At 41.6% G+C, this 23605-nt stretch overlaps 1 protein-coding gene across 6 annotated transcripts in view; it reads right to left on the minus strand.

The window, feature by feature from the left end:
- The window catches only part of KIF27 (kinesin family member 27), an 89567-nt gene extending 67571 nt beyond the window's left edge, over positions 1 to 21996 (minus strand). For 5 of the 6 annotated variants that reach the window (XM_026448974.1, XM_026448972.1, XM_026448973.1 and 2 more), the window contains exons 1-4: positions 21891 to 21996; positions 14070 to 14454; positions 6301 to 6501; positions 1196 to 2154 (exon numbers count right to left, since the gene is read on the minus strand). In XM_026448974.1, the coding sequence (XP_026304759.1) occupies positions 1196 to 2154; positions 6301 to 6501; positions 14070 to 14367 (1458 nt within the window). In that variant the 5' untranslated portion in view covers positions 14368 to 14454; positions 21891 to 21996. Of the gene's footprint in view, positions 1 to 1195; positions 2155 to 5993; positions 6052 to 6300; positions 6502 to 14069; positions 14455 to 21890 lie in introns of those variants that run through there. The other variant, XM_026448977.1, reaches the window with a different exon arrangement.
- Between the last annotated feature and the right edge of the window lie 1609 nt (positions 21997 to 23605).

Consider the following 23605-nt stretch of genomic DNA (forward strand, 5'->3'; position numbering starts at 1 on the left):
AAAAAAAAAAAAATATATATATATATATATATATATATATATATATACACACTAGAAAATATTTTTCATTAAAAGTGCTCTTTATATTAACATGTAATTGGGTTACCATTAGTTTTGAATAATAAATAGCTTAGCTTTTTCCAGTTTTAATTCTAACACAGTAAATATCAATAGATATAACCCACATGAACAAAAGCTCTTTGAGGGATCTCACTTTAAAAGTGTAAAGAAGTCCTGTGATGAAAACACTGGAGAACTTGAGAACTGCTGTAACAGAGGATAATACAAATGCCTTCTTTATAATATTACACATAAAAAGGCTTTGAGGAAATATTTCTAGCTAGAGAAATAAGCTTAGAGCTTTAAAAAAAAAAAAAAAGGAAATATACTTAAACCGTATTTCCTTTTTAAGTAAAAAGCTATCCTTTTAAGTTTTCCTATTTTGAAAAATGGACAGAACGATGGAATCTGGGAGTTATCTCTGGAACAACTGAAGGACCATTCATTTGCTCACTAGATTGCAAACTCCCTCCGAGTCAGCAGTAACTAGGTGTGTCTGTCCTCCACCGTTCCCACAACATACAATCTTCACACAATAAATAGTTTCTGAATGAAAAGTGGGGAAATGTAAATCTGAACTCAATACATGTACATACCTACATTCTTTAAACATTAATAAATATGCTAATTTGTTAGGTTTTTTTTTAAACTTATACTCCAAACACAAGAGATGAAGTATTTCTTTTCTTTCAAGAACTACTGACCCACAGAGGGAAAAAAACTCAGTAAAAGATAACTTAATTTTATTTCTCAAATTAAGTTTATTTTCAGTCTCTAAATTGACAACCAGGTCCACAAAGTTCTATTTAATAAATATAACAAATTAAAATACACTTTAACCAAAGGAGAAAGGAGGAGGAGTCAAGAAGAGTATGAATTGTGAGGAGGAAGCAATAGGAAAGGGGAGGGTAGAAAGAACAAAGTGAGAGAGGCAAGTGGGATTCTATATATAAATCATTTTTTAAAAAACCTAAAATTCCAAAATGACTCTTAGAATTTACTTGCCCAAATAAATTCAGTCCTTAAAAAAGTTATCCATAATAATGTCTAAATATGCTAACACACACACCCCCAAAATATGTACATCTATTATGTATCAATAAAATAAATACATAAATAAGTGATGTCTAAGTACCTGGCATTTCTTAAGCTCTCTCTTCAGCTGGAGAACTGTAACATGCTCTGGTCCTTCTTCCAGACTTGCAGTGCCTCCAATTCCTCGAAATGAGGTGACCACAGCCTTCCTGACCTCTTGGATCATGTTAAACCACTCCTGCAGTTTGTATTGCTGCTTTTGGTTTAGTCTGACAGTATCTTTTAAGTCAACCAGGAAGGTAAAGGCTTCTTCTACACAACATTGGTAACCCAGACATTCTCCTTGAAGCTGAGCTACTTGCTCCTCAAGAGAATGAATCCTATTTGTATCAGGACTCCCTTCTCGATGGATCTGGCTAGTTTGGCTGACATTAGCCTGCTGGCTTTGCAAAGCTTCTCGAAGCAATTTAATCTCAAATTCCATTTCATCTATACGGTCTGACTCGGGGCTGAAGTTTACAGTGGGTTTGTTTCTAATGTTCCGTGCTCTGTTGGCATATTTGAGAGAATTTAAGGACTCATCAAAATTCGAGGAGGAGGGGCTGACACATGTGATCATGACAGTCTTAGCACTGCCTCCCAGAGAATCTTTCAGAAGCCGGGTAATTTTAGCATCCCTATATGGAATATGTGAACTCTTCCTGCGTGGGTCCCCAAGAGCGCTTATTACATTTCCTAACGCCAGCAATCCACTATTGATTTGAATGGATTCTTTGAACTGTTCACCAGTATTCCCCGTTTTGGTTACTCTTTCTGATCCTGCCAAATCCACAAAGTGGAACTTTGAGACAATATGCCGAGGGGAATACCATGATCCATCTTCAGCTGCCTCCACATTTTTATGAACTTGACCAATGCTGATTGTAAAAATTGCATGTGATCTGCTGGAGTGCTCATTCATTTGGGTGGTACCTGTATGTCTGGCTGCATTCCCCATCTCCAAAAGGCTCATCACTTCATCTGCACTCTCCACATGGCATTCCTTGGCCCCAACAATCACTTAAAATAGCAATAACATGTTTTTAAGCCAAGTTTTCACCAAAACCTAGTATATTAACAGTTACCATTTGCTAAACAGTCTCGCCAAGATAGTCCCTTTTTAAAAAAGTCAACAGCATTTCAAATAACAATAGTAACATCAGCAACATCATCAAATGATTTTAGATAATCTCCCAAAGAAACTATTTTAACAGACAGCACTCACTTTAATGTTTAAATTCTAAAAGCTGTAATTTTTTGAAAAAACAATCTAGTTTGTCTTGAGTCACACTCAATTCCTTAAAATGACTGACAAAAGAAAAACTCTTCATTCCAGTCTTTTGATTTGTAAAGCCTAATAGATCAATCTTTTTTTTTTTTTTTTCTTGAGATGGAGTCTCTGCCATCACCCAGGCTAGAGTGCAGTGGCGCAATCTTGGCTCACTGCAACCTCCACCTCGGGTTTAAGTGATTCTCCTGCCTTAGCCTCCCGAGTAGCTGGATTACAGGCGTGCACTACCACACTTGGCTAATTTTTTTTGTATGTTTAGTAGAGACAGGGTTTCACCACGTTGGCCAGGCTGGTCTCGAACTCCTGACCTCAGGTGATCCACCTGCCTTGGCTTCCCAAAGTGCGGGGATAACAGGTGTGAGCCACCACACCCGGCCTAGGTTAATCTTTTATAAATTAATCAAATATATAATTCAAAAGAGTTAATCAGTAGATTAGAATAATTAATTAGTATCAATTAAAAGGCATTAGTTGGCCGGGCGCGGTGGCTCAAGCCTGTAATCCCAGCACTTTGGGAGGCCGAGACAGGTGGATCACGAGGTCAGGAGATCGAGACCATCCTGGCTAACACGGTGAAACCCTGTCTCTACTTAAAAAATACAAAAAACTAGCCGGGCGCAGTGGCGGGCGCCTGTAGTCTCAGCTACTTGGGAGGCTGAGGCAGGAGAATGGCATAAACGTGGGAGGCGGAGCTTGCAGTGAGCTGAGATCCGGCCACTGCACTCCAGCCTGGGCGACACAGCGAGACTCCGTCTCAAAAAAAAAAAAAAAGGCATTAGTTGTTTTTTTTCAGTTTTGTTAATAATCAAGCCATCCTTAGCTTTTAAGTTTTTTAGTATTGTGAGGTCATAATCAACGATGAGTAAAAAATTCAATACAAATATAGTTGGTCATTCATTTTAAAAACAGGTGTGGTTTACATAATATCAGAATGCAAGGTAGACAGATGAGATAGCAATTAAAAGAAAATACTTTGAACACCATAATGTACTGTACTCAAAAAAGAAAAAAAAGGTTTTTATTTCAATCACAGAATGAACTAAAAATAACCTACATTTACTACCTGCATTATTTGTTTATATCCAAAAATACTGCAAAGAGAAGTAGGTGGACTTAGGAATTGAATCAGAGAAGGAAAGCTCCTGATTTCATGCTCAAATTATATTGCCATAATTCCTCTTTACTCAGATACTGTCACATCACTATTTCTTTAAAAAATAATCATTTCACTTTCATTATTTCCATCATGACACTTTTTAAACAACCCAGTTCCTGTAAGTCATAGTAAAACTTCCATTAAATTTTTCATTAAATTTTTCCAATGTTAGGCTATAAGTTAGCACTACAGTTCTCAAACCCAGATACAAATCACCTGGTAGCTTTATAAAAAAGAAAGTGCCAACGCCCAGGCACCATCTCAGACCAATTAAATCAGAATCCCTGAGAAGTAGGACCCAGAAATCAGTATTTTTAAAAAGCTTCCCACGTGTACTAATTGTGCAGCAGCCAGCATGGACATTACTGCTTCACACAGAGACTCTAAAGAAATATGTTAAACAGGCCGGGCGCGGTGGCTCAAGCCTGTAATCCCAGCACTTTGGGAGGCCGAGACGGGCGGATCACGAGGTCAGGAGATCGAGACCATCCTGGCTAACACGGTGAAACCCCGTCTCTACTAAAAAATACAAAAAAAAACTAGCCGGGCGAGGTGGCGGGCGCCTGTGGTCCCAGCTACTCGGGAGGCTGAGGCAGGAGAATGGCGTAAACCCGGGAGGCGGAGCTTGCAGTGAGCTGAGATCTGGCCACTGCACTCCAGCCCGGGTGACAGAGCGAGACTCCGTCTCAAAAAAAAAAAAAAAAAAGAAAAAAAAGAAATATGTTAAACAAATGCACTTTACTTGTGAGTGGGACATTATGTAAGACATGCTGTAATTTAAGATCATTTGTAACATCCTTCCAAAATTTTTTCAACATTGGTATCAGATATGAAATATTTTCATCAAGTTTATTAAGAGTGATAGTGAAGTGTATATACTTCTGTCTTGCTTGATATTTTACAAAGAAGCATGTATTATTTTTGTAACTGTTTGATAAAGGATAAAAACAATCAATAATTGTATTCCATAAGATAAACGAGCTCAAAACATTAGTCTGAATTATATCCAGAAGAGAGAAACTGTACTGAATTATCTAATAAGACCATAGCTACCATATATAGTTTCTTCTTAAAAAACAAAAACAGGTCAGGCGCGGTGGCTCACGCCTGTAATCCCAGCACTTTGGGAGGCCAAGGCGGGCAGATCACAAGGTCAGGAGTTTGAGACCATCCTGGCTAACACGGTGAAACCCCGTCTCTATTAAAAATACAAAAAATTAGCCAGGCGTGGTGGTGGGCGCCTGTAGTTCCAGCTACTTGGGAGGCTGAGGCAGGAGAATGGCGTGAACCCGGGAGGCAGAGCTTGCAGTGAGCCGAGATAGCACCACTGCACTCCAGCCTGGGAGACAGAGGTGAGACCCTGTCTCCACAAAAAAAAAGAACAGTCACTGCAATATTATTAATAATAGTTAAAACCTGGAAACAGCCTAAATGTCCAACAATGGAATATTAAATAACTATAAACACATTCATAAGATAAATTACCATATAACCATGAAGAGTCGTAAGTATGAAAAATATTTAATCATATGTGAAAATGTTCACAATATAAATATTAAGTGAAATATAAAATGCAAAACTGTGTGTAGGGTTGCAAGTATATATATTTTAAAAATTATATGTATGTAGAAAAATAATTCTGGAAGGAAACACACCAAAAAGAGAAGTTGGTATTTCTAGGCTCTAGGATTAAAAATAATCTTAAACTTTCTTCCTTATACTTTCCTGTTTTCAAAATACTCTATGAAGACACATGTTAGCTTTTAAACTGGAAAAGCAGAAATTGTTATCCTTCAAAATATTTGCAGTTTGACCCTCCCATTCTAACCTTCTCCCATTTCCAACAAATGGATATTGGTTAACGGAATTAACAGGCTACTAACGCAGAAAGTCAGACCTTGAGGAACACAGCAAAAAAAACCGGTAAATGTCAATATGAAAAAACAAAAATATAAACTCTTAACTTTAAAAAAAGAGGAAGAAGTAAGTGTGCTGGGACAAAAATCAAAGAAAAGAAAGGCAAGTTCTGGGTCAACTTTGATAAATGCTTAAAGCAAAAGCCATCTCCAATCTCAGGGTAGAGCTGAGAGGAAAAAAGATATAAAAACAAATTTAGCCTATATCACAGTCTCACCTGAAGTCAGTCTAGAGGGGAACAATGATAGAAAATCAATATCTTGCATTACAAATTAATAACTTCACCTTACCAACCAGTCTGAACTACTTTTCCATCTGAGTAATTTAAGAGAGATTAATAAGCTGGGAACAGTGGCTCATACCTGTAATCCCAGCACTTTGGGAGACCGAGGCGGGCGGATCATGAGGTCAGGAGTTTGAGACCAGCCTGACAAACATGGTGAAATCCCATCTCTACTAAAAATACAAAAATTAGCCAGGCATGGTGGCACACACCTGTAATCCCAGCTACTCGGGAGGCTGAGGCAGCAGAATCACTTGAACCCGGGAGGCAGAGGTTGCAGTGAGCCAAGATTGCACCACTACATTCTAGCCTGGGTGACCTGGGTGATGGAGCGAGATGCTATCTCAAAAAAAAAAAAAAAAAAGAGATTAATAATCAATAAAGTTGTTAAAGTTAAAAGTAAAAATAAGTTTATTTTGCTTCTGTATGTTTTTAAAGATTCCTTGGAATATATCCAGAAACTGAATTAAAGCATGTCTGTTTGCTAATGAAGGCAACTGATTAAGTGGGCTACTTTACCTGTGTTTCCTTTTTCATCTTCTCGGATGTGAAGATCCTTCATGGATGTCTCCAATTCTAGAAGATCTCTTAGGTCTTCCTTGTACACTTCTATATAAGATACTTTCACATTAAAGTCAATGCTAGGATGTTCAGAGATGCTTTGAAATATTTCTTGAATAGCTCGAGGAATGATACCCTTTTGGCCCTCCACAACTGAAGCTGAAAATTTAGAAAAAGAAAGCACATCTGGAACTTAAAACAAAAGAAAAGCGACAACCCCAATTTTATAGTTAATTTATTTTATTACATTTCTCTATATTATAACCTTTTGTTTTTTGAGACGGAGTCTTGCTCTGTTGCCCAGACTGGAGTGCCGTGGTGCAATCTCAGCTCACTGTAACCTCCGCCTATCGAATTCAGGTGATTCTCCTGCCTCAGCCTCCTGAGTGGCCGGGATTACAGATGCCCACCACTGGGCTATTATAACTTTTTTAAACCACAACTATAAAATTCACAAGTAAAAGTTTTCACATGTATCCCCTTACCAAGAATTCATTCAAGCATTCATTGAACAAGTATTTATTTAGTATCTACTATGTGCCAGGCACTATTCTAGAACTCTGCAATCCACCAATAAACAAAACAGGGAGAAAAGAAATCCCTTCCCTGGTGAGATTCTGCTGACAAAAGACTGACAATAGCAAAAAAGAATAACTGATAAGTGAATTATATGGCATATTAAAAAGTATTAATTGTACCTGGAGGGAAAAAAATAACAGCAGGGTAAGGAGACTAGAAGTGTAACTACCAGCCAGGAGATGCTTACAACTTTAAACAGGAAGGTCATGGTGGGCATCATTCAGAAGGTGGTATCTGAGAAAAGACTTGAAACAGGCTGAGCGCGGTGCCTCACGCCTGTAATCCCAGACTTTGGGAGGCTGAGGCGGGCAGATCACTTGAGCCCAGGAGTTCAAGACCAGCTTGGGCAACGTGGTGAAACCTGTCTCTACTAAAAATACAAAAATTAGCTAGCTGGGTGTGGTGGCCCATGCCTGTAATCCCAACTATTTGGGTGGCTAAGGCACAAGAATCACTTGAAGCTGGGAGGTGGAGGTTGCAGTGAGCTGATATAGCGCCACTGCACTCCAGCCTGGGCGACAGAGGGAAACTGTCTCAAAAAAAAAAAAAAAATTTAATAAGAAAATATATTTGAAAAGTCCCAGGAATGAAACAGACACTAAGTGACACAGGCGAATTTCAAAGCACGTAGATGTGGTAGAAATGTACATTTTAATATAAATGATAAAGCTATATGGAGTGGCATTTTATTCCATAAATAGGCCATGCTGTGGTGGCTCACACCTGTAATCCAGCACATGGGGAGGCCAAGGTGGGTGGATCGCTTGAGCTAAGAAGTTTGAGACCAGCCTGGGCAACATGGCAAGATCCCTGCTCTACAAAAAAATACAAAAAAATTTCGTGTTGCATGCCTATGGTCTCAGCTGCTTGGGAGGCTGAGAAGGGAGGAGGATTACTTGAGCTTGGGAGCCAGAGGTTGCAGTGAGTCAGGAGACAGAGCCTGGGTGACAGAGCAAGACCCCTTTCTATAAATACATACATACATACATACATACATACATACATACTTTATCTTTCCCAATTCACTGTTCATTAAATACTGGATCCAGAGAGGTGGCCCTTGACTCATAAAACATCATTCTACACAAAGGGCTTCCCCTGCCTAAAGCCACTCCACCTCTCGGATATTCACTACTACTAGTAGGAGCCACGTTATAAAAACGTTGGTGTTTTTGGCCAGGCACGGTGGCTCACGCCTGAAATCCCAGTTCTCTGGGAGGCCGAGGCAGGTGGATCACAGGGTCAGGAGATCGAGACCATCCTGGCTAACACGGTGAAACCCCGTCTCTACTAGAAATACAAAAAATTGGCCGGGCGCGGTGGCTCAAGCCTGTAATTCCAGCACTTTGGGAGGCCGAGACGGGCGGATCACGAGGTCAGGAGATCGAGACCATCCTGGCTAATACAGTGAAACCCCGTCTCTACTAAAAAATACAAAAAACTAGCCGGGCGAGGTGGTGGGCGCCTGTAGTCCCAGCTACTTGGTAGGCTGAGGCAGGAGAATGGCGTAAACCCGGGGGGCGGAGCTTGCAGTGAGCTGAGATCCGGCCACTGCACTCCAGCCTGGGCAACAGAGCGAGACTCTGTCTCAAAAAAAAAATAAATACAAAAGAAATACAAAAAATTAGCCAGGTGTGGTGGTGGATGCCTGAAGTCCCAGGCTGAGGCAGGAGAATGGTGTGAACCCGGGAGGCGGAGCTTGCAGTGAGCCGAGATCGCGCCACTGCACTCCAGCCTGGGGGACAGAGTGAGACTCTGTCTCAAAAAAAAAAAAAAAAAAAAAGTTGGTGCTTTTAGATGACATATAATTTCTAAAGCAGAAAATAGCTGTAAAAAGCAGGAAACTGACCCTAGGTAAGACCAATCTATTTCACAGTCTTTTGCACTAAAATATCTTTCTCTTTAGAACATTTATTATGGTCTGGGTGGAATCCCAATCACTGGAGCACAATTCATTTATGTTGGCAAGAATTTTTTTTTTTTTTTTTTGGTGAGACGGAGTCTCACTCTGTCACCCAGGCTGGAGTGTGGTGGTGCGATCTTGGCTCACTGCAACCTCCGCCTCCCAGGTTCAAGTGATTCTCCTGCCTCAGCCTCCCACATAGCTGGGACTACAGGCGTGTGCCACCATGCCCAGTTAATTTCTTGTGTTTTCAGTTGAGATGGGGTTTCACCATGTTAGCCAGGATGGTCTCGATCTCCTCACCTCATGATCTGCCCGCCTCAGCCTCCCAAACTGCTGGGATTACAGGGATGAGCCACCAGGCCCGGCCAAGAATGCTTTTTTAAAAAAGTTCTTATATTTCTTTACACGTCACCAAGTGTATCTGTTCTGAGATTTCTGGATGGGGTGAAAAGGTGCAAGGAGCTTGAGAGTAGAAAGGGATAATGAGAAAAGACAGAGAAGCAAGCCAAAGTTGATGGCGACAGAGAATGTATGCAGAAGCAGGTGCAGAAAGGCCAGTTATGCCCAGGCCTAGACCCTCAGTTCAAGAATGAGGAAGGGAACATCTCTACACCTCTTCTCCTCCAACACTATCTAAGCCCACAGCTTCTACAACCCAGAACACAGACCAGTACTGTAACATTATGAGTAAACACTTATTTCTGTTCCCCCCTTTCAAAAAGGAGTTAAAGCAGGTTTACAAATAGGCGTAGGAGGGGCTCAAACAGATACTTCTACATCAGTGTTCATAGTAACATTATTTACAGGAGCCACAACGGGGAAGCAAACCAAATGTTCATCAAAAGAAGAATGGATAAATAAAACATAGTATATACATACAATGGAATGTTCTTGGAAAAAGGAATGACGTTCTGATAGGTGACATAACATGCTAAGTGAGAGAAGCTAGACACAGAAGGAAAAATACTGTATGATTCCACTTCTTTTTTCTTTTCTTTTATTTTTTTTTTGAGACAGGGTTTCACTGTGTCACCCAAGCTGGAGTGCAGTGGCACAATCATAGTTCACTGTGGCCCTGACCTCCTGGGCTCAGGCAATCTTCCCACCTAAGCCTCTGAAGTAGCTGGGACTACAGGCATGTGCCACCACATCCAGCTAATTTTTTGTTGTTTTCTGTAGTGACAAGCTCTCACTATGTTGCCCAGGCTGGAGTGCAGTGGCGCGATCTCAGCTCACTGCAACCTCCGCCTCCTGGGTTCAAGCGATTCTCCTGCCTCAGCCTCCTGAGTAGCTGGGACTACAGGCACCCGCCACCACACCTGGCTAATTTCTGTATTTTTAGAAGAGATGGGGTTTCACCATGTTGGCCAGGATGGTCTCGATCTCCTGACCTCGTGATCCACCTGCCTCAGCCTCCCAAAGTGCTGAGATTACAGGCGTAAACCACCACGCTTGGCCCACTTTTATGCGTTTTGTTTTGTTTTGTGAGACAGAGTCTTGCTCTACTGCCCACACTGGAGTGCAGTGGCACAATCTCAGCTCACTGCAACCTCTGCCTCCCAGGTTCAAGTGATTCTCCTGCCTCAGCCTCCAGTAGCTGGGATTACAGGTGCACACCACCACGCCTGACTAATTTGTTTGTATTTTTAGTAGAGATGGGGTTTCATCATGTTGCCCAGGTTGATCTCAAACCCCTGAGCTCAGATGATCCTCCCAAAGTGCTGAGATTACAGACGTGAGCCACCACACCTGACCTCCACTTATATGAAATATCTAGAATAGGCAAATTAAAAGAGACAGAAAGTAAATCAGGGATTATCAGAGAATGCTGGGAGAGCTATTGCTTAATGGGTACATAGCTACTGTTTGGGTGATGAAAATTTTGAAAATACTGGTTATTATTGCATTAATAATTAGTATATTTGATGCTGCAGAACTCTACACTTGAAAGTAGCTAAAATGATAAGCTTGGTTATCTTTATATTTATATTTATATGTACTTTATCACAATTGTAAAGATAGTTAAAAAAAGTGTATAAAATTTAAAATAAGTGGAGGGAAAAACTGAGACTTTAAAAGCTTCTATAGGCTAATTTAGAAAACTGCCCATCATTTTTAGCATTGTTCCATGGAAAATGTATTCCAAGCAACAAACAGTTGACTTACAAATGACACTTAAAAACAACTTGCTTCCAAGTTGAAGATTACCAAAATTTAGGTTTTTGGCAACAATCATGCTGAAAATCTGTTTCCATCAACTTCGATGGCTGTCCTTCCCCTCATTTAAGAGGCAAGACTGCCATCATGTGGTAAGTAAAGTAAGTTATGGGTTTTCTTCTAATACAGTACAAATGAAGATTCCCTTTTAAGAGCTTGTAGGAACTAGCCTGTAGGAAATATCTAAACCTTCCAAACTGTAGCATAGATAAGCAATTTTGATTACCCAGAATAAATAATTGACCAGAAATAGTTCAGTTATGCCCCACATCAATAGAGAGCAAAGCACAATTTAAAAGACGTATCAAAAAGCTTAATTTCAAATATTTATAATAAAGCTCCAATATGTATTTTGATAACTTAAATATAAAATTTGCAATGTTAGTCTTATATTCCTGAAATAAACCATTTCCAAGAGAAAACCTGTAAAGTTTTATACCTCAACAACTATCATTTAGCTATTATATGGTATTTAAAGAGTACACAAAGGTTTTTGGAAAAGGCTATACCTTGTAAAGGTAATTCCAAAGTTCTGAAAAGCTGGAAAATGAATATTAGCTAAATAAGCATTATATTTAAAAATAAAGCCAGGCATGGTGGTTCACGCCTGTAATCACAGCACTTTGGGAGACTGAGGCAGGGCAGATCACTTGATCTCAGGTGTTAGAGACCAGCCTGGACAACATGGCAAAACCCTGTCTCTGCAAAAAATAAAAAATAAAAAACTAGTCGGGAGTGGTGATATGCCCCTGTAGTCCCAGATATTCAGGAGGCCGAGGTGGAAGAATTTCTTGAGCCCAGAAGGTTGAGGCTGCAGTTAGCTGTGATTGTACCACTGCACTCCAGCCAGGGCAACAGAACAAGGCCCTGTCTCAAAGCAAAATCAAAAACAAAAAACAAAGTGAGACCCCATCTCTACAAAAAAGTTTTTAAAATAAAGTAAAATACATTTTAAAATAAGAGAGTTTCACTCTGCCCTAGTGCCCAGCATGGTAACCTAGATACTGCAGATGCTCAATAAATATTCACTGGGGGATGGGGGGGGACGGGGCAGGGAAGCATTATTTGCATGGTCAATAACCAAAAAGCAGATAACTGACCCAGAACTGGTGTCCTATAGAGACATTCTGGGAAACAGAAAATCCCCACTAATACACCAAAAAATAAATCCAACTTTTTTTGAGACAAGAGTCTTGGTCTGTTGCCCAGACTGGAGTACAGTGGCATGATCTTGGCTCACCGTAACCTCCGCCTCCCAGGTTCAAGCGAATTCTCTGCTTCAGCCTCCCGAGTAGCTGGGATTAGAGAGGCGTGTGCCACAACACCCAGCTAATTTTTGTATTTGTAGTAGAGACAAGGTTTCGCCATGTTGGCCAGGCTGGTCTCAAACTCCTGGCCTCAAGTGATCTGCCTGCCTCGGCCTCCCAAAGTGCTGGGATTACAGGTGTGAGCCACTGCGCCTGGACTGAAATGATATTTTACATTGTTAAGTGCAAAAAGAAAGTTACAGAATCACAGCTATAATATCTCATTAAACAAACAAAAACCAAAAAAACTACATAAGTGAGTAATATGCATCAAACTTATTTCTTTGGGGTGAGAGGGGTTGTCACTTGTTTAATTTTTTTATGCATCACTTGCAGTCCTTCTTATAATAAATATTTCTTTAATTTAAAAAAAGTAGAAAGAAAACACCATCCAAAATATTCTTAATGGTGGTCTATTTCTTCTGATAGAAAGAATTTCAGAGCAATTAAAATATGTTAGAATAGATAACTTTAGTAACTTTTTCCCTTACAAAATTAAAATAGTACTCATGGTCTCCTAATAAAAAAAAAAAAAAAAGTGTAGCTATAATTAAGTCACCAGCTTCTGAACATGTATAATTCCTGTTGGTATAAAGCATATAATGGGTCATTAGGATTATAAAACATTTGCCAATCAAAAAAACCAAAAATCCCTACAATCCTAAAGAAAAGCCACAATTTATACTAGAAAAACTGAATTATTTCTATTGTAAGACCCTGAAACAATCTAGTATCTGTGATCTCCTAATTCTGCAGAATATACAGATGTTTTTCTTTTAGTTGGGGAGTATTGGCCTCTTGAAGCTCCTCCATTTTAATCTTTGGAATAAAGATTTCCTCAAACTACACAACCACTCCCTGAGCCACTACCCATCCATGCATGTAATAAGAGAAGTTTCTTTTTTAAAATTTTTAATTTTTTTTATTGTTTCAGCTCGTATCTCAACAGCTAGAGAAAAAAGTTTCTGAAAGCCATGTATTTTACATTTGTGAAATATGAAAATAGAAAAATATTGAGAGCCACTATTCATACAGAGAATACTAACTAAAACTTTAGACAATGATGCATATGTGCACTATTCGAAAGTTTGTTTTTAGTAGAAAGCTATCAATACAGTAAACAATCTTAACAGAAGACTTGGCTGTCAATTCCCCCACTCTATTACCAGACACTTAACTAAAATGATTTCCAAGGTTCCCTCCAGCTCTACATGAGATCCTATGATTCTATCTTTTCCAAACTATAATTACAAGCAGGAGAAATTATGTCCTAAAGTATTCAGAATTTAAAAAAGAAATCTGGCTAGAATATGAAAAAAAGATACTCTACATAGTAAATTTTTCCTATGGTCCCTAAGTCCTGACTGTGGGACTCTTAATATTTACAACTGGCTTGTTAAAGAACGCCAAATCTGATCATGTTAACTCATTTATCTCTATTTTAAATTCTGTTCAAAATAACAAGGGCTGACCACTGAAAACTATCTTAAACTTCTTTCCTCAAGCAAATATAATCCTAAGTTAGACTGCTTAATGAAACTTCAATATTTAAAAACAAACCTTTCAAAGATGATGATCTTAGGATCACATTTGATTACATTATTCATTCCTTCACTATTCAATTAATATGCTAAGCACCTACCACGTATCAGGTATTGGTCATGTTTTAGCTTCTATCTAGCGTCATAAATAAAAGTCAAAGAGTATAAGAATCTTACCAATATGGCCTCCTCCAATGGTGTATGTCTTCCCAGATCCAGTTTGTCCATAGGCAAAAACAGTTGCATTATAGCCCTCAATGAGTGACAACACTAGGGGCTTTATACATGTATTATAAACTTCATCTTGAGTGGAATTTTTGCCAAAAACAAAATCAAAAGTGAAGACTCTATCTCTCCCAATGATAACTTGCTGGTTGTTTGGAATAACTCTCACACAAACTTGATGATTATGAAGAACTTCTTTGCAAAGCAGAGGTCTAATTCTTACAGCAACTTTTACTGGTATTTCTTCCATGGCAACTTGGATTTTACTAAATAGATTTTCTACTTAATGTTCAGTATCTAGTGTGAGAAACTTCCATCTTATGTAAGATCTGGATTCCTGTGTAACAAAAATAAAAAAACAAATTTTAATTACTGATTCCTTTTATTCCAATAAACTAACCACCTTCTAAAGCAAAGTCAGTGAGAAGAGGTTTTGTTCCAACACAACACAGTTACAAAAAGTAAACTTGTCTTGTAAAATACATTGTAAATTTGTAGACAAAATAGTATGTCTTGGGTTTGCTTCAAAATAATCTAGAGTATGGGGTCCATGAGTTGATAAATGATGAAGCTAAGTGGTAAGTACATGGGATTCCATTGTGTCTTTATTTCTACAGTAATAATGTTTCCCAGTTCATTAATCTAAATATTAAATAGCCAGGGAGTTAGAAAATTAAGGCAAGGAGATAATTAAGTAAGGAACTGTACACGTGTTTTTTTTTTTGTTTGTTTTTTGAGATGGAGTATTGCTCTATCGTCTAGGGTGGAATGCAGTGGTGTGATCTCCGCTCTCTGTAACCTCTGCCTCCCAGGTTCAAGTGATTCTCCTGCCTCAGGCCTCTTGAGTAGCTGGAATTACAGGTGCCCGCCACTAGGACCAGCTAATTTTTGTATTTTTAGTAGAGACAGGGTTTCACCATATTGGCCAGGCTGGTCTCAAACTCCGAACCTCAAGTGACCCACCCGCCTCGGCCTCCCAAAGTGCTGGGATCACAGGCGTGAGCCACCATGCCCAGCCTGTACATGTGTTAAAAACAAACATTAGTACCAGATTTTATAGCTATGCATTGAAAAATAGCATTTCCGGCCGGGCGCGGTGGCTCAAGCCTGTAATCCCAGCACTTTGGGAGGCCGAGACGGGCGGATCACGAGGTCAGGAGATCGAGACCATCCTGGCTAACACGGTGAAACCCCGTCTCTACTAAAAATACAAAAAACTAGCCAGGCGACGTGGCGGGCGCCTGTAGTCCCAGCTACTCCGGAGGCTGAGGCAGGAGAATGGCGTAAACCCGGGGGGCGGAGCTTGCAGTGAGCTGAGATCCAGCCACTGCACTCCAGCCTGGGAGACAGAGCCAGACTCCGTCTCAAAAAAAAAAAAGAAAAAAAAAAAAGAAAAATAGCATTTCCTCTTTGCCACAATTATTAGAAATAAATTCATGAAAATAGTTCTAAGAATTTCAATAAGTCAATATAAATTTAAAACTAAATTTTTATTCAAAAATAATCAAAACTAACAGAAAAACTGCTTTTTCTGCTTCTACATATTATGTTGTACTTATTTCTGAAGATCTCTGCTAGAATTAATACATCAAAAATTAAAAGGCCGGGTGCGGTGGCTCAAGTCTGTAATCCCAGAACTTTGGGAGGCCGAGACGGGCGGATCACGAGGTCAGGAGATCAAGACCATCCTGGATAACACGGTGAAACCCCGTCTCTACTAAAAAAATACAAAAAACTAGCCGGGCAAGGTGGCGGGTGCCTGTAGTCCCAGCTACTCGGGAGGCTGAGGCAGGAAAATGGCGTCAACCTGGGAGGCGAAGCTTGCAGTGAGCTGAGATCCGGCCACTGCACTCCAGCCTGGGCGACAGAGCCAGACTCCGTCTCAAAAAAAAAATTAAATTAAATTAAATTGTTGGCTGTAGTTTCCTGGCTAAAAATATACATAAATAAATAATTGATAACCACATTTACAATGAACATTCTGGCTTTTTTTTTTTTTTTTTTTGAGACAGTCTTGCTCTGTCGCCCAGGCTGAAGCACAGTGGTGCCATCTCGGCTCACTGCAAGCTCCGCCTCCCGGGTTCATGCCCTTCTCCTGCCTCAGCCTCCCAAGTAGCTGGGACTACAGGCGCCTGCCACCATGCCCAGCTAATTTTTTGTATTTTTAGTAGAGACAGCGTTTCACCCTGTTAGCCAGGATGGTCTCGATCTCCTGACCTGGTGATCCGCCTATCTCAGCCTTCCAAAGTGCTGAGATTACAGGCGTGAGCCACCGTGCCCAGCCTAACACTTAAACATACATTCAAAAAACAATTCAATTTACAATAGCATCAAAAAGAATAAAATATTTAGAAATAAATTTAACAAAAGATGTGTAAAACATATACTCTGAAAACTATAAAATACTGTTAGAAGAAAGCACAAGATGTACATAAATGGAAAAAAATCTCATGTTTATAAATTGAAAGATATATTAATACGTCAGTATTCCCCAAATTGATCTACAGACTCAATGCAATACCTATCAAAATCTCAGCTGACTTATTTGCAGAAACTGACAAGCTGATCCTGAAATCACAGAACAACTCAAGAGACACAGAATAACCAAAACAATATTGAAAAAGAACAAAGTAAGAGGACTCACACTTTCCTAATTTCAAAACCAAGCAACAGTCATCATGATAGTGTAGTACTGGCATAAGGATAGACACATAGATCAACAGAATAGAACTGAGAATCCAGAAATAAACCCTCACATTTATGGGCAATTGATTTTCAACAAAGGTGCGAAGACAATTCAACTGAAGTCTAAGAATAGTCTTTTCAACAAATGGCTATGGGACAATGGATAAAATAATGAAGTTGGACTCCCTACCTCACATCATATACAAAAGTTAACCAAAAATGGACCATAGACCTAAACATAAGAACTAAAACTACAAAACTCTTAAAAGATAGGAGTAACTCTTCATGACCTTGAATTTGGCAATAATTTCTTAGATATGACACCAAAAGCAGTAAAATAAAAAATACCAATTTGAACATTACACATTGTATACATGTAATGAAAAATCACACTGTACCCCATAAACACGTACAATGATTGTGTCAATCAAAAATAATAAAAGCAAAAAAATAAAGATGAAGCATAGATTAAAAAATAAGTAGGACCCAGCCTGGGCAACATAGTGAGACGCCATGTCTACAAAGAAATTTTTTTTTCACTCAGCTCAGCATGATAGTGCACACCTGCAGTCCCAGCTACTTCGGAGGCTAAGGCGGGAGGTTGGCTTGAACCTAGCAGCCGGAGATTACAGTGAGCTGTATTTGTGCCACTGCACATAACCTGGACAACAGAGCAAGAACTTGAGAGAGAGAGAGAGAGAGAGAAGAGGGGAGGAGAGAAGAGAGAGAGAACAAGAGAAATGTTGGGGGTGGGGGAGGGAGAGGAAGGAGGGAGGGAAGGAAAAACTGGACGTCGAAATTAAAAACTTTGTGCTTCAAAGGAAACTACCAAGAAAGTGAAAAGACGGCTGGGCGCGGTGGCTTATGCCTGTAATCCCCCGGGCACTTGGGGAGGCCGAGGTGGGTGGATCACAAGGTCAGGAGATGAGACCATTCTGGCTAACACAGTGAAATCCCATCTCTACTAAAAATACAAAAATATTAGCCAGGCGTGTTGGCGGGTACCTGTAGTCCCAGCTACTCCGGAGCCTGAAGCAGGAGAATAGCATGAACCCTGGAGGTGGAGCTTGCAGTGAGCCGAGATTGCGCCACTGCACTCCAGCCTGGGCGAGGGAGGGAGACTCTGCCTCAAAAAAAAAAAAAGTGAAAAGACAACTCACTGAATGGGAGAAAATATTTGCAAGACATGAATCTAACAAGGAACTTGCAACTACAATGTATAAATAACTATTACAACTCAAAAAGTTTAAAAAAAATTTTTAAAACAGGCAAAGCATCTGAAAAGGCACTTCTTCAAAGAAGATATACAAATTAGTGAGCACATGAAAAGATGTTCAACATCATTAGCTATCAGGAGAATGCAATCAAAACCACAGTGAGAGTCCAGGTGCACATGGCTCACGCCTGTAATCCCAGAATTTTAGGAGACTGAGGTGGGATGATCACCTGAGGTCAGGAGTTCAAGACCAGCCTGGATAACATGGTGAAACCCCATCTCTACCTAAAATACAAAAATTAGCCAGGCACAGTGGCTCAAGCCTGTAATCCCAGCACTTTGGGAGGACAAGGTGGGAGGATCACCTGAGGTCAGGAGTTCGAGACCAGTCTGAACAACACAGTGAAACTCTGTCGCTACTAAAAAATACAAAAATTAGGCCGGGCGTGGTGGCTCAAGCCTGTAATCCCAGCACTTTGGGAGGCCGAGACGGGCGGATCACGAGGTCAGGAGATCGAGACCATCCTGGCTAACATGGTGAAACCCCGTCTCTACTAAAAAATACAAAAAACTAGCCGGGCGAGGTGGCGGGCGCCTGTAGTCCCAGCTACTCGGGAGGCTGAGGCAGGAGAATGGTGTGAACCCAGGAGGCGGAGCTTGCAGCAAGCTGCGATCCGGCCACTGAACTCCAGCCTGGGCGACAGAGTGAGACTCCGTCTCAAAAAAAAAAAAAACAAACAAACAAAAAATTAGACGGGCATGGTGGTGGGCGCCTACAATCCTAGCTACTCAGGAAGCTGAGGCAGGAGAATCGCTTGAACCCAGGAGGCAGAGGTTGCAGTGAGCTGAGATCAAACCACTGCACTCCAGCCTGGGCAATACACCAAGACTGTCTCAAACAAACAACCAACCAACCACCACAATGAGATACCAATCCACATCCACGCGCACTGCTATAATAACAAAGACAGACCATAAGTGTTAGCAGGGTGTAAAGAAATTAGAACCCTCATACACTATTGGTGGGAAGGTAAAATGGTACAGCCACTTTGGAAAACAGATTGACATTTCTGCAAAAAGTTAAACATACAGTTACCACTTGACCCAGCTCCCAAGAGAATTCCACTCCCAAGAGAAATGAAAACACTGTGTTGCATAAAAACTTATATACAAATGTTCAGTTTTGGAAGGATAAAGCTTATACTAAATTTAACAAGTAATCTATGACAATGTTTAAGTGCAGATGATGAAAAGTAATGAGTTTGAGGTGAGGCTAGGTTCTTTGGAGAAGCTGCTGAGTCTTGAAGATTACCATTAAGTAACAGAGACAACTAGACTGAAATAACATTTTATTAATAACACTAATAACAGTGAATTGATAATATTAATATTCACTACCCTTGGAAAAAAAAACCGTGGCCCAGTACAGTGGTTCACATCTGTAATCCCAGCACTTTGGGAGGCCAGGGTGGGTGGATCACTTGAGCCCAGGAGTTCGAGACCAGCCTGGGCAACATGGAGAAACCCTGTCTCTACAAAAAGTCAAAAAATTAGGCAGGCATGGTGGCGCACGTGCCTGTAGTCCCAGCTACTCAGGAGGTTGAAGCGAGAGGATCCCTTGATCCCAAAAGGGTCATGACCCTGTCAAAAATAAAACAAAACTCTGCAATGGTACTCTGCATTTGTAATTCTCTGAGTAGATGGCATGAAGAGGATCACAACAAAAAAAATTAACATCACTCTTCTAAAAGTCTCCTGAGAGTAAAAAAATATCAGGTTCCTTGGGCTGTAAAATCCCAAAAGAGAGTCAACAAACTATCTTTAATGGCTAAAACAAAGAGATACACCTAACCTTAGCAGTTTTTAAATCATTCTAATGAATTTTACACTGGAAAAAAAAATGCTCATGTGTTTGATAAATCCTTTCTTGGATCTTAAAGAACTCTACAATCATTTGGTACTGGAAACTTTTCCAGCTACAGGAATGCTGAGTTAATTCTTCCAAATGTCTCTGAAAACCAACATTTGAAGTCACCATACAGATTAGTTTATTTCTTTGTATGCCATCAAATTAAAGCAAAACTCATGGAACGATGTTAAGCCAAACTTAACTGCTTCCAATGAAGTCGCTAATAAAAAATGCCAAATTGGGATATTTTCATTTCTTGGGTTTTTGTTTTGTTTTGTTTTTGAGACAAGATCGGGCTCTGTCACCCAGGCTGGAGCACAGCGGCACCATCTCGGCTCACTGCAACCTCAGCCTCCTGGTTCAAGTGATTCTCGTGCCTCAGCCTCCAAAGTAGCTGGGATTACAGGCACCACGCCAGGCTAATTCTTGTATTTTTAGTAGAAACGGGGTTTCACCATGTTGCCCAGGCTGGTCTCGACCTCCTGGGCTGAAGAGATCCGCCCGCCTCAGCCTCCCAAGGTACTGGGATTACAGATATGAGTCACCATGCCCAGCCTCATTTCTTGGAGTTTTTAATGGTAATATCTATAAACAATTTGGTTATAAAGGCAACTGAAACTTATTCTAAGCCTTAAAAAAAATAATAACGGGGCCAGGCACGGTGGCTCATGCCTGTAATCCCAGCACTTTGGGAGGCCAAAGCAGGTGGATTGCTTCAGCCCACGAGTTACAGACCAGCCTGGGCAACAGGGTGAAACCCTGTCTCTACTAAAAATACAAGAATGAGCCAGGCAGTGGTGACGCACCTGTAGTCCCAGCTACTTGGGAGGCTGAGGTTGGAGGATCGCTTAAGGCCGGAAGATTGAGGCTGCAATATGCCACTGCACTCCAGCCTGAGTAACAGAGCGAGACCCTGTCTCAAAACAAAACAAACAATAATAAGGGTCCACAAACATAGGGCTTGTAAAACATCAATATACAAGAAATAAAGTTTTTACACAATCCACAGCACTTATACTTCTTCAGATTCTGATCAATTATAGTCATCAGAAACATACGCATTATGTCACCAATAAATGACAAAAAAGGCGAAATCAGATTGGCTGGTCGTATTTAAGTATACTCAATGGGTTTTTGAAATCTGAGGAAAGGCAAGAGAAATATTTAATCCCTCATGTCATGTCACTGGTCAGGAACGAGTGTCTCCAAAAACCGCTGCCATCCCGTCCCCTTGATTTCCCAGAAAGCAGTGGTTGTCTTAAATGTGTGGTTTGTTAACTATTTTCATAAGAAACTTCCCAGTAGATGGATAGTAAGTCGCATAAGGAGCTCAGAAAAGGCCCCAAATGTGTAAAGACAAAGGAGTAAAGAAGGGCAAACAACAAAGATTTTCAACACTGGAAACGGCCGTGTTACTTAAAAGGTGTTTCAAAGAAAGAATCTGGGCGCTTTGCTCTTTACAGCACCTGCCTCCGAGGGAGGGAGCTCTTGGGCTTGAAGGCGCCGAGGTTTCAACCTCTACAGTGGGAAAAACACGCCTGCGACAAAACAAAGCGCTTGGTGGTGGTGGCCCTCGCGTCGCACCTCACGCCGTGAAGCTACACGAGACGAACACCGGGTGCGCGCCTAGGGGCCGGGTCCCGCGTTGGGGTCGATCCCCGTTCCCTGTGCCCCGCTCCTCAGGGCTGAGCCAGCTTCCTCCGGAAGGGACGCTCTGCCTCCAGTCGCTCGCCGGACTCCCATTCCTGACCCCAGACTCCTCGGGCGCCCCCATAGGCCTCACTGGCGCCCCTACCGCCCACCCTCTGGCTCCCACCCCGCGGCGGCCCAGACCCCAAGCCGGCGCCTACTAGTCCCAACGGCGGGCTGGGAGCGCGGGCGCGGCGGGCTGGAGGGCGGGTGCCGCGGAAGGGAGGGCGCCCCACTTTCCCGCACCGCCCGGCCAGGCCCGCCGCGCACTGACCGACTCAGGACAGCCCAGGGCCCTGGCGGCGAGCGCTGGATTCCTCAGCTTCGCTCTGCCACGCTGCGCCGCCGCCGCCCGCGTCTTTTGTTGTCGCGGGTTCTCCTGGCAACCGGCGAAGCCCGCCTCCCGCCGCGTCCTCCCCGGGTCGCCGCGTCCTGGCCCCGCCCCCGAACCTGGCCACGCCCCCAAGCCCGTGCGCAAGAGTCCTGCGTCCCCAGGAAGTCCGCAGAAGGCCAGCTCCCGGGCTTCCCTGCAAACCCGAGTTGTATCCCACTAACGCGCTGGGACTGGTCTGTGAGGCCTGAGCGCAAGCATCTTTCCACGGGTTCGTGAAATGAATGAGAACGATTCCACACTGTGTTTCAATATCTTAGCTACCAATTCAGTTTATTTTTATTTTTATTGAGTAAAACTTGCATAACCTAAACCATCTTAAAACTCACAATTCAGTGGCGTTTAATGCGTTCACAGTGCATTAAACTATCACCTCTGTATATAGTTCAGAAACATTTTCATAACCCCAAAAGAAAATCCCCAAACCAGTTAGCAGTCATTCCTTCCAGTTCCCCTGTCCCCATAACCCCAGCCAGCCACTAATCTACTTTCTGACTCTATGATAGATTTACCTATTCTGGGCATTTCATTATTGATGGAAGGATTCAGTATATGACCTTTTGTGTCTAGCTTCTTTTGCTTAATGTTTTCAAGCTGCAGTCATGTTGTAACAACTATCAGGACTTTTTTTTTTTTTTTTTTTTTTTTGAGACGGAGTCACGCTCTGTCGCCCAGGTTGGAGTGCAGTGGCGTGATCGCGGGTCACTGCAACCTCTGCCTCCCGGGTTCAAGCGATTCTCCTGCCTCAGCCTCCCGAGTAGCTGGGACCATGGGCGCGTGCCACCACACCTGGCTAATTTTTTGTATTTTTAGTAGAGATGGGGTTTCACTGTGTTAGCCAGGATGGTCTCGATCTCCAGTGACCTTGTGATCCATCCGCCTGGGCCTCACAAAGTGCTGGGATTACAGCTGTAAGCCACCACGCCCGGCCCGTTAGATGGAGTTTCGCTCTTACTGCCCAGGCTGGAATGCAATTGCGCCATCTAGGCTCAACGCAACCTCCACCTCATGGGTTCAAGCAATTCTCCTGCCTCAGCCTCCAGAGTAGCTGGGATTACAAGCATGCGCCACCACGCCTGGGTAAGTTTTCTGTATTTTTAGTAGAGACGGGGTTTCACTATGTTGGGCAGGCTGGTCTCGAACTCCCGACCTCTGGTGATGCGCCCACCTCGGCCTCCCAAAGTGCTGGGATTATAGGCATGAGCCACCCCACCGGGCCTGTTTTCAGGTCTTTTAAGTGTGGACCTAAGAGTGGAATTGCTGGGTTGCATGGTAATATTTAACTTTACCAATTTAGCTTTAAAAGCTTTAGTGCCTCCTGTTTTTAGTAGCACAATCTAAGCATCTTCAAAAATACTTCCTTCTCTCATGAAATATAGGAATGAAGGTGGGAAAAAAAGCTGACTATTTATGGTTTTTATTTTTTTTTTTCTTTTAACTGAATTATTTTAATTTTTTAAAATTCAGGCTGGGCACAGTGGCTCACACCTGTAATCTCAGTACTTTGGGAGGCTCAACTGGGAGGATCACTTGAGCCCAGGAGTTTGAGACCAGCCTGGGCAACATAATGAGACCCCCCCCCCATCCCTACAAAAAAT

Source organism: Piliocolobus tephrosceles, chromosome 14 (genome assembly GCF_002776525.5).
Source record: "Piliocolobus tephrosceles isolate RC106 chromosome 14, ASM277652v3, whole genome shotgun sequence".
Taxonomy (NCBI): domain Eukaryota; kingdom Metazoa; phylum Chordata; class Mammalia; order Primates; family Cercopithecidae; genus Piliocolobus; species Piliocolobus tephrosceles.